Below are 16,396 nucleotides of genomic sequence, written 5' to 3'. Positions count from 1 at the left end.
AGACTCTGTATCAAGTTTCTAGTTCTTTTGTATATATAGGTCTTACCTCTCCTTCTAGATTATCAAGTGTTGGAGTCTTTTACTTAACCACAAAATTATCTTAGGATGGATCAGGCCTCTTGTAAACAGGTAGCTGAACCATGATCTCTGAAGTGTGTCTTACTGGGCTTGAGATATAGTTACTTGACTGGGGAATCCATATTTAAATCATGAAATCCATAAAAATAAATAATAACAGTACAAACCACAACAAAGCAAAAACAATTATAAACCAGAGACATCCTGCAAAGGAGGAGGAGGGAGAGGGATCAGAGGGAGGGAAGGAGGAGCACAGGGGACTGTGGTGATGGTGCACGGGTGCCTTGGGGAAGGAAATTCTAGGGGGACTCAATCTGAGGGGGTGGGGGGAAGCAAATATTGTCGAAAAAATGTAAAAAAAAGGTAAATGTTAAAATAAAAAAAGAAAAAATCATGAAATCCTATGCTTTTTATGATTATTGGAGAATTGTCAATGAAATAAGAGGAAAAAATTGATTTTAAGCTATTAACTCACTCTCTCCATTTCTCACAGATTAATCCATTGACTTTGCATTCAAGAGCTTTGTTTGTCACTTTGAGTACCTCATAACATAACATTCCCATTATTACGACTCAGTAAATGTTTAGGTATAATCATTAATTTTTCATTCTTCTAATAAAATTTAATGGTTTATATGATACCTGTTTACACTATTACATCAGTGCCTCCACATAAGTAGTGGCATCTTCTAGAGTAAAGGATCAGCAGTAGGTATTTTGGGGTCAGAGTCATAAGACACTCCAAATCAAATGTCCAGGTTGAAGGTAGACACTGAGCACAGGATCTAAAGGGAAGAACGCAAAAAATCTGAGTAACCTGGACAAGAAGGCCCATATTTCAAGTTCATGATCTAGAGAAGTGAAGAGGCTCTGGAGGTCCCCATGTTTGTCTGGCTGCCCCAGCAGCATTTAGTTCAGTTACTGCTTCCATACAGGTTTCTGGCAAAACCTGCCTTGATTTCAAGGATTGGTCAAAATTTGCCTAGAGAGAACAAGGTTGCATGAAACATGGAAATTTTCTAAGTCCTTACGGCTTTTCACAGTTCTGGAAAACTTACTTCAAATATTTATCCAGATGCAGAATTCCTTGGATCATTGTTTTAGAGTGAACTTTATTAACTAAACTGGATCCAGGAAAATTCTATAATCAGTTTTGTTATTAAGAAACTTCATTTTCATTTGATGCATTCCTTTCTTGTTTCATTTATTCATTTCTGGGACTCAGTCCAATTCATATATAAAACATACATAGAATGAAGGAAAACAAGTGGCCTCTTTATATAAACTAATCAAGAAGGAAATGAAGCCACCCAAATGTGGCCTGTGCCGTCTGTGGTCTGTGAAAAACAGTAAAACTACAGTCATGTTTTTTTCTTTAAATGTTAACTGTAAAATATAAAATTCTTTTTATTAGCACCAGATGTCAAGACTGCTTATTAAAATGCCATGGCTTATTAAATAACATCATTTTAGAGTCACTGAACTTGTAAAAACTATTTTTATGCAGTTAGATTAAATGTCTGAATTAATGTATTACTTGCTACTTCTATTCAAATATGTGAATATTAATATACATACACCATAATTTAAATTTAGAAATGGAAAGATTTATAATTCATGGGATTAATTAAAATATTTTTAAATCCACAAAAGTAGATTTCTTTGGACTCTTTGGTTGAAGATTTATTGAGTTTTTATTTAGCACTGAAATTAACCATGACTTTTACATATCGAATCCAGGAAATCAGGGAAGAGTAAGTAAAAATAAAGAGCAGATTTGAAATTATATAATACATTCTCCATATCCTTTCTGCAGCTTTTTCTGTGACTTCCGTAATCATTTGTGAGGAAATCTGTTCTCTTCTATTTCTTTTTTTTTTTTTAAGATTTATTTATTTATTTGTTTGTTTGTTTATTTATTTATACAAGCACTGGGCACAGTCAGAAGCGCGGGAGAATGAGAGAATTCACCAGAGCCAGAGCGGGGAGCAGAGCAGACAGAAGGACCGAAGTATACTGCTGAGGGGAGCAGCGGGCGGCAGGAGAGGTCTGTGCGCCATGCGGGACCCTCCTCGGGTGGCTGGGGAGCAGCCGGGGATCGAACCGGTCTGCAGAGTCTGCGAGCAGCTTCGCAACCCAGCGCTCAACCGCTGTGCCACCGGGGAGGCCCTGTTCTCTTCTATTTCTCCCTATATTCCCATCAAGTCAGAGTTACTACAATCTTTTTCAATTTAAGGAAGGGATAGTTTTACAATTAGATCAGAACCAGTAGGTAGAATTTTTGCAGAAATAAAAGCAAATAAGTTTTGTAAACTGCTCTCAAGGTCATGCTTTGAATGTTTTGAATTCAAAGTCAGTAATGAGAATTTAGAATGGTAACTAAGGAACATTATATTTTAATTTTATTTCTTCATAAACTGATACTGTGGTTGAACTCTTCTCTGAACAGGGCTCCTTGAAATGAATTACAGATAGTAATTCTTTTAAGCATTTCCTTTTCTCATTCATTTTTGCACAGTTAGATATAGTTTGTATATGATATATTAGATAACTAACATGAAGAGGAGTAGAAAAAAAGTGGGACTTTTTAAGATATGAATTCACCTACATCAAAGTCAGTCGGCCTTACATATTACTTGGGCCAAAGTCAGTGTGTAATATTCACAGCCTTTATATTTGTCCAAGGAAACCAACTTTCTATTGGTGATTACCCTTATCTGCTCATTATACTGAAACATTGTTCTGTAATGTTTAAAACAGGGTCACCACTGAATATAATTTATTGAGTTTGAAACCAGCAGGTGTATTCTGGACAAAGTAAAGAGCAAATAGTAAAATGGCTTACATGTTTACTTAAGAGTTTATTTATTTTGGGTTTTTATCTGCTGCTTTTGGTTATAAAGGTTTACTTCAAGGACATTAGGAACAAATGGGCCCTTTGTGTTTCAGGAGCAGCAGGTGTTGAAACAGCTTTGTGATTTCACTTGGACAATAGTTAATGTGCTTATGGACTTGATTGATCATCACATGCCTCAATAACCATAGCCTCCCAGTAAAAAAGTTATATGAATGTTTTCATGGCTACCTAGTGTTTTTGTGTTCATTTAATTTGCATATTTATCTATGTGGACGAAGGATACATGTCTGGATAAGTGTTCCAAAAGACTATATTTTGAATCTAGCCTTCTCATAAAACAAATTCCCAAAATGTTATTATTCTAAAGCTTTCTGTGTGAACATGGATTAATAATTGCTATGGTTTTAAAGTATTACAAATTAATGCCTTTCAGGGAAGTGACTCTTATATTCAAAGGAATTTCCTACAGTTTATGCGTGAGGTAATTCTAAAAGTTCTGGAGTTCCAAAATCTCCAGTTTGGATGATTTATTTATTTCCTATCACCTATATAACAGAGAAAGAGTCAAGTTCCCAGCATAGTGTGAAATATATATATATATTTATATATAAAAGGGCTCAACAAATATTTATTGAATAAAATATCCAGAGGAAAATACCCACTGCTGATTAGAGACATTTATTCTAACTATACAAGCATCAGGGAATGACATTATGCAATAATTTGCTCAAAAGTGCACATTTATTTTCTGTTTTTGGAACTGAATATAACCTCAGAATAAGTTTAAGTGCATAAAAATTTTTTCCAAGTTAGCAGCAGTTCCTTTAATATCTGTCTATAGGTCACATTGTGAATCTTAGAGATAGTCTATTAATATATTATATTGCTGAGAGCTAAAATGTTTCTACCCTATTATTTGGACTTCCAAACAGAATATTGTGAAGTGAAAGGTAGTGGCAAGTTAAACATAAGAGTTGTGTGTCTAGGGAATTTTTGCATGTCTTCAATTTGAATTACGAAAAAATATACATAGCATACAATTTATTATCTTAACCATTTGAAGTGTAGTTTAGTGGTATCAGTACATTCAAATTGTGAAGCAACTGTCACTATCTCCATCTCCAGAGCTCTTTCCATCTAGCAAAACTGAAACTGGGTACCCATTAAACAACTCTGTTACCCTCCTCATTCTAGTCCCTAGCATCATGATTTTTAATGAAAGTTCACATGCTAATATATTTCTGTACATTCATAAAGAAGCATATATTTTATCACATTTATGAATGTTTTCAAACTGACATGTAGAAAGTACATATTATATATTTATTCATTGCCAAATAAATTTTCCTGGGAAATAGGTCTCCTTACACTTCTGATTCTAACTTTTCATGTGCTATTGTAATATTGAAATGTTTACATGCATTAGGGGTTCATTTTCAAATATCTCTGACATCTTTGAACTGTAGTAATATTTTTCCAATATTTCTTATTTTCAGGAATACTAACTTTCATTGCTTTATTTTTAGACATTTAAGTTCTATGTTTTTTTATGAACGTGACACCTAACATTTTTCATATTTCCGTACACATTTGTATATTTATCAAATTCAAATTCTGTGTATTTTTTTTGCAACATTAGCCTGGCATTTATTTATTTATTTTTATTTTTTTATTTTTTTACATCGTTGTTCATTTTTTAACAATATTTGCTTCCCTCCACGCCCTCAGGCATACTCCCCATAGAACTTCCTTCCCCAATGCACCCGTGCACCATCACCTCAGACCTCTGTTCTCCTCCCTCCCTTCCTCTGATCCTTCTCCCTCCTCCCTTGCAATATGTCTCTGATTTATAATTATATGTTTTTACTTTGTTGTGTTTTGTACTGTTATTATATTTTTACACTGATGTCTTACTTGGTTCCCCTATATTCCTGCTATAAGTGAAACCATCTGACAATGGTATATTATTGAGCAATCAAAAAAATAAACTCATGCGTTCACAGCAATGTGAATGGAGCTAGAAGGAATTATGCTCAGTGAAATAAGCCAGAAGGAAAAAGACAAATTCTGTGTATTTTGAGTAATTAACACCCAGCCATCCTATCTTCAACTACTCTATTGTATCTGTCCCAATGTCACCTGGGCTACTTTGATTTATTTTGAAATAAATTTTACCTTCATTTCTTTCAAGAGTTACTTATATTATTAATGAATGTGGAACTTTATTTAGTAGCACTCAATCTCTTCAGTAGGTGCTGCTTAGAATATCACGTGAATTATTGTACTTACACCTCAAAGCAATCCCATTTGACAGATGAGGAAATGAGACTTGGAAAAATTTAGTAATTTTCTTAAGGTTACCAATGACCAAATTGAATTTTAGAAAGATCACACTGGGTATGTGGGCATTGGAGAGGGAGAAGACTAGAATCAGACTAGAAATGAGAATGTTTTTGCAAGTATCTAAGCATAGACTGAATATTGATTAGGAGGTATGAAAACATGAATTTGTGCAAGATTGGGGAGTACACATCAATAGAATTTTGTCAGAACAGAAAAGAGTCAAGGATCCTTGAGTTTCTGATTTGAACAACCAGGGAGATGGTTGTCTACCAACATTTATTTTCCACAGTTCTGGTGACAGAAAGACTAAGATAAAGTCCTGGCAAATTCAGTGTTTGGTGAGGGTCTATTTCCTGGTTTGGAATGGAAATGACCATATTTTGTTGTTCCCACATGGCACGAAGAGAGCTCTGAGCCCTTCATCTTCTCAAAAGGGCATCAATCCTATCATGGGGCCCTCATCACTATGACCTTATCCAAATCTAATACCTCCTAAAAGCCCCACCTCCAGATACCATCTGACTGGGGGTTAGGCACTAACATATTAATTTGTTGGTAGAGTTAGAGGTGGGAGAAATGAACATTTTATCCATATCAATGGAGATGCTATTCACTAAGATGGTAACACAGGGAAAGGATTAGCTTGGGGGTTGTTATTTATGTGGGAAGGGTGCATAATGTTGCGCTATGATAATATGGAGTTTGGGATGTCTGTAAAATGTCCACCTGTAGATGTCCAGTAAACAGTTTTTCTTAGTGGTCTGGAGTTCAAGGAAATAGGCATGAACTGGAGATATAAGTTTGGAGGCTGACAGAGTATAGATGGGAAATAAATGAGATCACTTTGAAAAATGTATAAAATAAGAAGATAATTTCCCTGCACCAATGTCTGTCAAAACAAAATAGAGCAAAAGTAAATGAAATCAATATAGAGGAAATGACCAAAAACAGAGCCTATCAAGAAAATGAGATGGAACAGCTAGACATGTGGAAATGGCAGTAGTGACCTTGTAGAAGTACAAGAGCCCAGAAGGATAAAGTTTCAGAAAAGGGGTGTGCTCAGCTGCCTGACTTCTGCAAGGTTAGAGAGCTAAAGTGAGGGAAGGACTAGATTTAACATGGAGGAGATTGGTAGTATCAAGAGGGCAATAAAGACAGAAACTAGTCTCTGTCTTCTCAGTTATTAAAAGAATGTGTGGTGTAGTGCAAATCTTTATATATGTCAGAGAGAAATAAACTTCATGCATCATGCTCACTAATAAACATTTTAATTATTCTAAATGATCTGGGCAACATAAAATTATTTAATCCTCGTACCCTGGCTGGAATTTTATTTTCATCTCTCTACATCATTTGATTCTCATTTTACAGAGTTTTTTCCCCATAAGCTTGATGTATTTTAATGAAATCTGTGTAATTTTGAGATACTAAGAGAACTGTGATTTCGCAGGTACTCCCTCAGGAAGGAAGCAAAGACAGAACTGGTAAGTCTTCTTGATGAAGTATGTTTTACTATTTGTTTATAACACTTGTTTGAAGAACCTTGCCTATTCCCTATAAATTTAAACAGGTCATGAGTCTTGCTGAATAACTGATAGTCACATTATGACATTAAGTCAGAATATGTCCTATATTTTGAAATGTGGATCAATTCACTTAGCTCTTCTGTGACTTTCATTCAGTCACATCCTGGGTTCACTCTCCAAACTACAGTTGGCTTCACGTATAAAGAAAACCCTTTGCTTAACCAATCTTTATCTTGAAATATATACTACAGATTAAGTAAGAACAAAATGAAAGATTACACTTATACTGAAACAACTACTTTGAAAATGAGTCTTCTTTACAATAATGAAAGGTAGCAATTTTTATTTGTATAGCTTCTGTATTTGGAAATGTTCTGTATAAGTCAAAATGTTTCACATCTTAATTTATTGAATTTCTGCTTTCAATGACTATATAAAATAATAGTTAACAACCCCCAAACCACCACTTCTTACCAACTTTTGACAGCTGTTTTTGTATTTGAGCAGTCCTTTATTTGACCGGTCTACTGTAGATACATCATTCTGAATCTTTTCTTTTCATTTGTCATTCCTTTGCATGAACTTTTAAATGGTTATGTATAGAGGGAAGCTACTGTAAAAAATTTGTGTATTTCCACCATGCATATTCTTCATATCTTGAAGATCATGTATTTCTGGAATGATTCAATATAAAATTGAAGCTTCTTTTCTCTGTTGCTACAAAGCCTGTTTTAAGAATAATCTTGTCGAATAATGCCACTGAAAAAATAATACATGAGTGTTGCCCTTATCTGCATGGCAACTATCACTACTTCTATCTTTAAATACTCCTTTTCCTTTGCTCTGTTGACGAACAAGTTTTATTATTCAATGCCCAATTCAGCTTTTGTGGTGGGGGCACTGTGGCAACATCCCCGAGAGGGGAAACTCCTATACTTCCAAAACACAAGTAACAGTGTAATGCAACATTACCTAATAATAAAAATAAACAAACAAAAAAAAATTCATCCTTCAAAACAAAGATTGCAGTTTCAGTTCAAATTAGCATCACCATGGAACATGGTTAGTCATCTGGTGCTCTTCCATCTCTTGGGTTGATTTGTGAGACCTTTACACTGGACCAGCATACAAAGTTACTGAATGGAACTTTGTCTTTAGTGAATGTGCAGGACCCACCAGCCATAATGCAGTATTTTCTTCTGCTATCTGTAAAATGCTTGTAGCATTGAGTATGAATAATCTAATCTATTTTCAGTTTCACTTTTGAGGTTTTAACAATATATAATACTTAATTAACCACTTGAGGAAATAAAGAAAACCTTCTTTGAAAATTACAGGAATGTGTTCCAATAGCAAATGATGCCATAAGTAGAACCCTATGTGCTTCAAGTCTCTTGTTGGGGGCCTCCCCGGTGGCGCAGCGGTTGAGCGCTGGGTTGCGAAGCTGCCTGCGCCGGAGGCGCCGGTTCGATCCCCGGCTGCTCCCCGGCCACCGGAGGAGGGTCCCACATGGCGTGCAGACCTCCCCTGCCGCCCGCTCTCTCACCCTCCCGTGCTTCTGACTGTACCCAGCGCTTGCATAAACAAACAAACAAATAAATAAATAAATAAATAAAGCATGCCTCTATAAAAAAAAAAAAAGTCTCTTGTTGGAATTTCAGCCTGCCTTTAAGGAGTTGATACTCTGTTTACCTCAGTAAAGTACATGCTCCACTCCAGACATAACCATATGAAAGATTTACACAAATGACAATATTTGAAAATTTTAAACAAAGTATTTTTCTTGGAGATTTGATAACTAGAATGTGATACTTATTTTCTTTTTAGCATGAACCTATCCTATTTGTTTATAGCTAAATGCTATTTTCCATTATGTAAAGCTACAGTCAAAAGCATGCATAAGAAACAGCTGAAGTTAACTCGGGGCCAGAAATGACAAGTACTTTCCTAAGAAATCTCCAGTGCTAAGGAAGCACAATCTCCAATGCCTAAAGATGTTTAGTTTAGGTGACTCTAATGTGGTATAAAAGTACCAGATTGGGTGTGGAACTTATCTATGAGTATTGAGGTATCATGAAGTGCAAGTTCAGTCTATCAGAGATTGAATTTTTAGTTGCTTATCCACTCCTCTAGCTACTGTTTCATTTTGACAGAAAAAAAAAATAGATTATGCAAGCAGGTCAGCAGAAACTAGAAACTAGAAACGAGTCAAATCAATTTTCACATAAATATTTATGGAAAGCACTCTTGGAATAGAAAGTATTTGGTGAAGGTTGTCTGAGAACAATTTTTTCTGCACATGTAAATCAGAAGAGTTTTTGAAGCCTAATTCAAATTTCTATACAAATGTAAATCAGTTTGTAAGTTTGGGTTTTCAGTTGTTCTTTTATTTTTTATTCTCATCATTCAAATTAAATTATTTCCATAATTTAAATGTATAATGTCCATTCCTTCCTGCTGTTTATAGAATGAAGTGAATTTTTCTCGCTTCTAATTTGGCTCCCATCCTTGTTTCTGATTGGCCTGTCCAAGAGCTTCTCTCTGTAGGTTTACTAAAGATGTAATATGGAGACCAGACTGAAGAGGCCACTCGATATATACAGATAAAGTGTAATATGATAAAAGGGAAGAACATGATCGTGACCCAACCTCAGTGTTTGCCTTTATGGGGTCATTCCTGGTGATTCGTTCTTGTGTATTAAAATGGCCTGCTTTTCCTCTGGTTTTTGTCTCTGGTGGAGTCCAATGTAATGGTGATCCCAAGCAGAAAAACTGAAGCATGATTAGGTGGTATAAAATCCCATTATTGTTACTAATTTCACTAATGGATTAAGAAAGGGGATCACAAAATAACCAGACCCTCTCCTAAGCAGTTTAGATTATTTACTGGGACTGAAGAGTCTCAGACTGATGATGGAAATAATATTTACCATGGTAACAATGGAGTAAATCCTCTGAGTTTATGCTTACCGTGTTGCGATCTTTGTTAGAAAACCAAAACAGGGCAGAATGGTACACAATGTCATATACCTACCCTAATTATTAATTAATTTCATTTTTGAAAAGTAAATGTGAATATTCATAAATACACACAAACTTTAAAAAATAACCCAGTGTTTATGGTTAATTTTAAATTCCATTTCTTATTGTATTTACTTTTCATTTCTTCCAATTTGGAATTAGGAGATTAACACCAAATTTCAATGTTGCTCACTATCATGCATATTTGAATCTTGTACTGATATACTATTCTTATCATAAAATGCACACTTCACTGCAGGATTGCAATATATATCTCTTTAGTTTAGAAAAAAATTTTAAGCCTGAAAAAATAAGATCAAATCTGACAAAATTACTTAATTTTTTTCCTCAGTTAATTTCAGTAGGGCAACTGGGACTACTCCTCTAAGAACAGTTTCAAAAGAGGCTTTGTGGCCTCAACTATTCATTCTTCCTGTGAGTAGTGTAATTATTTTCTGCCTTCTCAGCTTCATTGTATTATGGTATTTTGTTAGGCTCATTATCAAGCATATGAAGGATCTGTCACAAACAGAATTTCGCAAAAGACACCGAGGTTGCAGGGAGTCATAGGTACAGCCAAATCCAATGATTAAGAATAAAAGCATATATAGTGTAGCAAAATATCCTCCTATTTTGCTGAAATATAATTATAGTGATTAATGTCTGAGCTGAAGAGATCCTTGAAACTCCTCACTAATCACAACTGGAAATTATAATTTCATTTTAATTCAGATATTTGTTGAACATTTACTGTGTTCCTGGCAGTTTGCAAGGTATTAAAACACAATGATAAATAAGATATAATTATCCCTCCTTCAAAACATTCACCTAACTTTCTCTTGAGATTTCTTCAGTGAAATCAGAGTTTGATCAGTAAATGTATGGCTATTTAGTGAAATTTACAATAATTTAATAAGTTGTAAAATTGTGATTTCCTGTGGCTACATAAAGAGAGGCAGTTACCATTCAGTGACTATATGCCCACAAGAGACAAAAGGAAAACTAGAGTGTGTGAGAGGAATCTTAGTTTTATTTGATTTTAATTAGTGTGAATCTTTATCTTGAAATCCAAGTGCTATATAAAGCTTAAGCACCATATAAATCTACTTAAAATACATTCTTTCCCTCTATATTTGAATTGCATCAGTTAATTCTGAATAATTAGTTATAGACCTTGCAAGCTGCCAACTTAAATACAGATGGAGAAAGCAGAGTGGTTTTTATCCACCCCAACTTTTGCAGCTGGCATTCGAAGTCATCTCCAGGGCAGTGCTTCCCACACATCCTCCAAAAGGACCTAAATAGCAAGGAGACAGGGAGATTTCCAAACCAGCAAATATAAAATTTCTTTTTCCTGAAGAATTCAGATGAATTTCACATTGCTGTGTTTTCCACTTCAATGTTCTTTGCTAACTCAGCATGGCTGTCACCTAGTCATATAGCTTAGCTACCACCTGCCTTTGAAAGCTTTCTCCACTCTTTCTAAAGAGATTGAATCCTTCCCCTACCCCCACCCCAGTTTCTATCTCTGTAATCAAATTGTTCCCTTCAGAGCGCTAGTCAGAATGTTCCTGTCTGCCTCTCTCCTTCCTTCCCTCCCTTTGCTACTTCTTCCTCCCAATCCTTCTTCCTTTGTGCCTTCTTTCCATTAAACTAGAAGATTTTTATCTTTTAAGTAAAAGAACTAATTATTTAGAGATATAATTGTGACATAAAAAATAAAATCTCTTTGGGCCTCCCCTGGTGGCACAGCGGTTGAGTGCTGGTCTGCGAAGCTGCGCACAGCCTCTGCAGTGCCGGTTCGATCCCCGGCCACCGGTGAGGGTTCCACATGGCGTGCAGACCTCTCCTTGCTGTGCCCACTGCTCCCCTCAGCAGTGTATTTCCTCTGTCTGCATGTTCTGCTCCCCCTTCTGGTTCTGGTGAATACTCTCACCCTCCCGCGCTTCTGACTGTACCAGTGCTTGTATAAATAAATAAATAAATCTTTAAAAAAAAAAAAAAGGAAAAAAGAAAAGAAAATAGAATATCCGACAAAACACATAAGGAACAAGTTATGATATCTTAAAAGTTAGAATACCTTGACTACTCTCTCTATTCTGTTTATGGACTTGTATCACCATTGAAATATTTTTATCATTAATCATTTTGTTTACATTTTATTTCATGAAAAGTTTTATAACAAATAAGTACACCCTTTTATAATTCTAAAAGAATTTTTTATAATTAGCAAATACCTATAGTTTAAAAAAAGGAAAGTAATTTATAAACTCAGTTTTACTACATTAGAATATATAATGAAATAATACAATGCTTGTCATGAATACTTTGAGGTTTAAAATAGTAAGAGTATGAGAAACCATTTGACAGAAGAGACAGGAAAATGAAGGAATGGAGATAAGGAGGAATTAGAATGAAAGTGAGTTTAGTTTGAGTAATGGCAACTAAACTTATAAGTATCTGATAAAAGGCAGAGGGAAATAACCTTACTTAAAAATTAGGTACCAATACAAATTGTTTGAATTGTTGCCTGTTAACAAGGAGAAAATGAGAAAGTTTGATATTCTTGCAAATGACTTATTTATACCATCACAATAATTAATTCCATATGTTACAGCATTAGAAGAAATAGGAAAAAAAATCAGCAAAAATCCATCTCCATTTTTTATATTCTGCCACTGTCAATGTATATGGTCAGTCTCATATTTTACAAGATATTGGAGATTATTTCCCTCCATGGGCCACAGAACATTGGATTAGGAAGAGAAGTTCTGCTTACTACAAGAAGCTACAGAGAAATGGTATAGTTGATACATGCAAACAGTACTGAATAGCCTAAGTAACTAACAAATAAATGGCTTAAAGATAGATGATAACATTTAACATTTAAAAAAATGATGAAATAAAAATAAGACCAGATAAAACTAAGAATCAGTCTTTCTATAATTTACAGGGTAGTTTCCTTGATGTAAAATTCAGTGTATATTAAAACCATGTAAAAACATTTTCAATTTGTATGTAGAATGGGATTAGGATCTAGTCTTGGAAGTTCAGGTAATAACTTACATGCTAGGAGGTTGGAAATCACATGGAATGCAAGGCAATTCTTCACAGGCTGGTCTCTTGGTTTTCAGGATAGTCAATAAATTGTAGTTCCCTCATTTTTTTTCCCTAGAGTGGTCCCATTCTGGTCAATGTAGATCTCCCATGAGAACCAATGGCTTCAAGATAAAGAACACCTTTGCATTCTGGACTTTCCCCAATGTACGCTTATCTAGCAGCATAACTCCAGGTTGTGGTATTGCCTAGAATAGGCTGGTAGATGCTTGTGACCTGTTTGTTTAACTGCATAATACTAACCTTGGTGAGCCAGTTCTGACAGTCCCCTAACGCTTTAAATACCTGCTGGTCTCTCTGCTTGTTGATGCCTTTGAAAGTAGGAGACATATATGAGAGACTTGAGGCTTCCTACACAACTAGTAGAGGGGAAAAAAACTACCATCAAATAAATGAGTACAAAATGCTTCTCTATCTCACTTGAATAATTACATATATGATGGTTTTCCTTTTCGCTCTTGTATAAAGTGAGACAATTTTTGTTCTTTTTTTTTGAAAGTTTTAATGAGACTCAAAGGCTTCTATTATCTATTCTTAGCTCCAAAACTCACATCAACATCAATCTGTCATTTGGTAACAATCAGCAGTTCAAATAAACAAACTCTTAGACTCAGATAGGATTTCAATTCATCTTTAAAAGTCATCTTTCAGTTGTGGTAGAAAACTGAGTATCTCTAATGAAAAATTCACTAAAACAAGCTTGTCAGTGTCTATTTTGAGTAACTACAAAATCCCTATAAGAAATAATCAAACTAGGGCTTCCCCGGTGGCGCAGCGGTTGAGCGCGGGGTTGCGAAGCTGCCCGCAGCCTCTGCAGTGCCGGTTCGATCCCCGGCTGCTTCCCAGCCACCAGAGGAGGGTCACACATGGCGCGCAGACCTCTCCTGCCGCCCGCTGCTCCCCTCAGCAGTGTACTTCGGTCCTTCTGCCTGTTCTGCATCCTGCTCTGACTCTGGTGAATTCTCTCACCCTCCAGCGCTTCTGACTGTACCCAGTGCTTGTATGAGTAAATAAATCTTAAAAAAAAAAAAAGAAATAAACTAATTTGGATTTTTACATATGAAATATATCCATATCTCCACTGGTTATGGCCTTTGTTTGTTTGTTTGTTTTTAATAGGTAATTCCATGCTCCATATCACCCATAGAATAAAGTCCAGAAACCTTGTCTAGCTATGATAGTCCTAAGCAGGCCGAATGCCTCTTGCCCCCACCCCCTCCCACTGCCATTCAAACCTCATTCCACTCCCTGCTCTGGCCATCTAAACTTTCCTCTTTACACACAAACCAGACACAAGAGAGCTTGAATCTGTACTTGAACCCCTACTTGGCCATTTAATCACTTCTCCTTCAGAATCAATTTTTTTTTGCAAATAAAAAGGAGAAGGAGGGCCTCCCCTGGTGGCGCAGCGGTTGAGCGCTGGGTTGCCAGGCTGCCCGCAGCCTCTGCAGTGCCAGTTCGATCCCTGGCCACCCGCGAGGGTCCCACAAAAAAAATATTTAAAAAAAGGAGAAGGATTAGTACAGACCCCAGTACCCAATAGATGCTCTACAACTGTTAGTTCCTTTCTCCTCCCTTTAAATTCTTCATCTAATAATCTATAAAAACTTGTCTTTGTGGAATATTACTCAGCATTCAAAAAAGATAAACACATGCAATTTGCAGCAACATGGATGGCGCTGGAAGGGATCATGCTCAGCGAAATAAGCCAAAAAGAAAAAGAAAAATACCGGATGGTCTCACTCATAGCAGGAATCTAGAAAACTTAAATAAGGGACCAGGAAAATGAATATAAGAAAGTGAAAATCGAAATCAACAAAAAACTATGAACCAGAGACACTTTTTGGGGGGGGGGGCGGGAGGGGAAGGATTGGGGTCAGAATGGGGCGTTTGCAATTGTATGGGGGAATATAAAAATAAAATTTATTATTTAAAAAAAAAAAAACTTGTCTTTGAAGACAAGTATAAATTCCACCTCTGAAGATTCCCTTGATCTATGCTTAAAGTATAGATTAGTGTACAGATTAAGAAATTGGGTACAGAGAGATTAACCAATTTAGGGCTTCAAAACTGGTAAGTGGTAGGGCCAAATTGAAATTTAGGTAGTCTGGCACCAGAGTATGTGTGTTATTGTTTTCATTTTTGTATTTTAGCCATCCCAGTGCAATGAAATATTTATCTCATGGCGATTTTTCCATTTCCCCAATGCCTAATAATGTTGAGTATCTTTTTATATGCCCATTAGCCATTTGTGTAGCTTCCTTATAATATGTGTTAAAATCGTTTTAGGATTTTTTTTGAAAACATTTCAAAATTGAGTTATTTGTCTTTTCAAAATGTTGAGTTGTAGTAGCTCTTTATATATTCTTAAATATAAATCTTTATCAAATATATAATTTGAAAATATTTTCTTCTGTTCTATGGGTTGTCTTTCACTTTCACAGTGATATCCTCTGAGTAAATTTTTTTTTAAATTTTGATGATTTCCAATTCATCATTTTTTTTCTTTTATTGTTTATGTTTTGGGATTTATGTCTAAGAAGGTTTTGCCTAAATTAATCTAAGGTCATGAAGATTTATTCCTACATTTTCTTCTAAGAGTGTAATAGTGTTAGCACTTAAATTTAGGTCAGTGAGCACTTGGATTTAATTTTGCATATAGTCTAAAGAGGGAATCTAATTCTACATTTTTACATGTAGATATCCATTTGCTCCATTTATTGAAAAAACTATTCACTCCCCCCCTGAACTGATATATCTGTTGAGAAAGAACCTGTGGTCTTAATTTCAGTACTGTGCTGCCTCCATAATTTCTGCTCACTTTCCATCAGATCCCTTCACCTATACAAACTATATTTTTTTCATCACACCACACTTCCTCACATACTTCCAGTCTGCAAGATGGTGCTCCATCCTGTCTGTCTGCAAAACTCCTAGTCCTCCTTAAGATCAGCTAATATGGAATCCACTTTGTCCAGCACATTATTTAGTTTTTTTAAATGTTTTGCTTTTTTATACTAGATCATTATCTAGTTGTTCTCAATTCCTTCTGCTTTTTGAAAAATCTTTCTCTTTCTCCAAGCATCTGGCATATTATCTAGCATATGCTGGACACTATTAAATATAAATCTATTGAATTGAATTAATGAAAAATACTTTGATTAGGAATTTTAAGACCTCTTAGAAATCCAGGAAGATCATAACAAAGTCAAGCATTCAGTGTATAGAGAAGTTAATAAATATGAAAACTGCAATCCACAGCAAGATCATTATCATTTTCACATGCTTCTGATAAATTTCCTGCAGATTTATCATTGCTATATCATTGTTAAGGAAATTGATTTATAAAGTTGTTTATGAACCCAACAATATACGCTATTTTTTTTCTCATTTGAAAGTGGAGTCTGTGGGAATGCAGCAGCAAATAACAGAAAATAATAAAATGAGAAGAAGA

At 35.3% G+C, this 16,396-nt stretch overlaps 1 protein-coding gene across 5 annotated transcripts in view; it reads left to right on the top strand.

Moving 5' to 3' along the window:
• The window catches only part of STARD13 (StAR related lipid transfer domain containing 13), a 367,001-nt gene that overhangs the window by 71,277 nt on the left and 279,328 nt on the right, over positions 1-16,396 (top strand). For 4 of the 5 annotated variants that reach the window (XM_054701404.1, XM_054701408.1, XM_054701403.1 and 1 more), the window contains one exon: positions 6,729-6,762. In XM_054701404.1, the coding sequence (XP_054557379.1) occupies positions 6,729-6,762 (34 nt within the window). Of the gene's footprint in view, positions 1-6,725; positions 6,763-16,396 lie in introns of those variants that run through there. The other variant, XM_054701410.1, reaches the window with a different exon arrangement.

This window comes from Talpa occidentalis, unplaced genomic scaffold (assembly GCF_014898055.3).
Source record: "Talpa occidentalis isolate TD23 unplaced genomic scaffold, MPIMG_talOcc4v2.1 talOcc4.5, whole genome shotgun sequence".
Lineage (NCBI taxonomy): Eukaryota > Metazoa > Chordata > Mammalia > Eulipotyphla > Talpidae > Talpa > Talpa occidentalis.
This window is presented reverse-complemented; position numbering and strand designations above follow the sequence as displayed.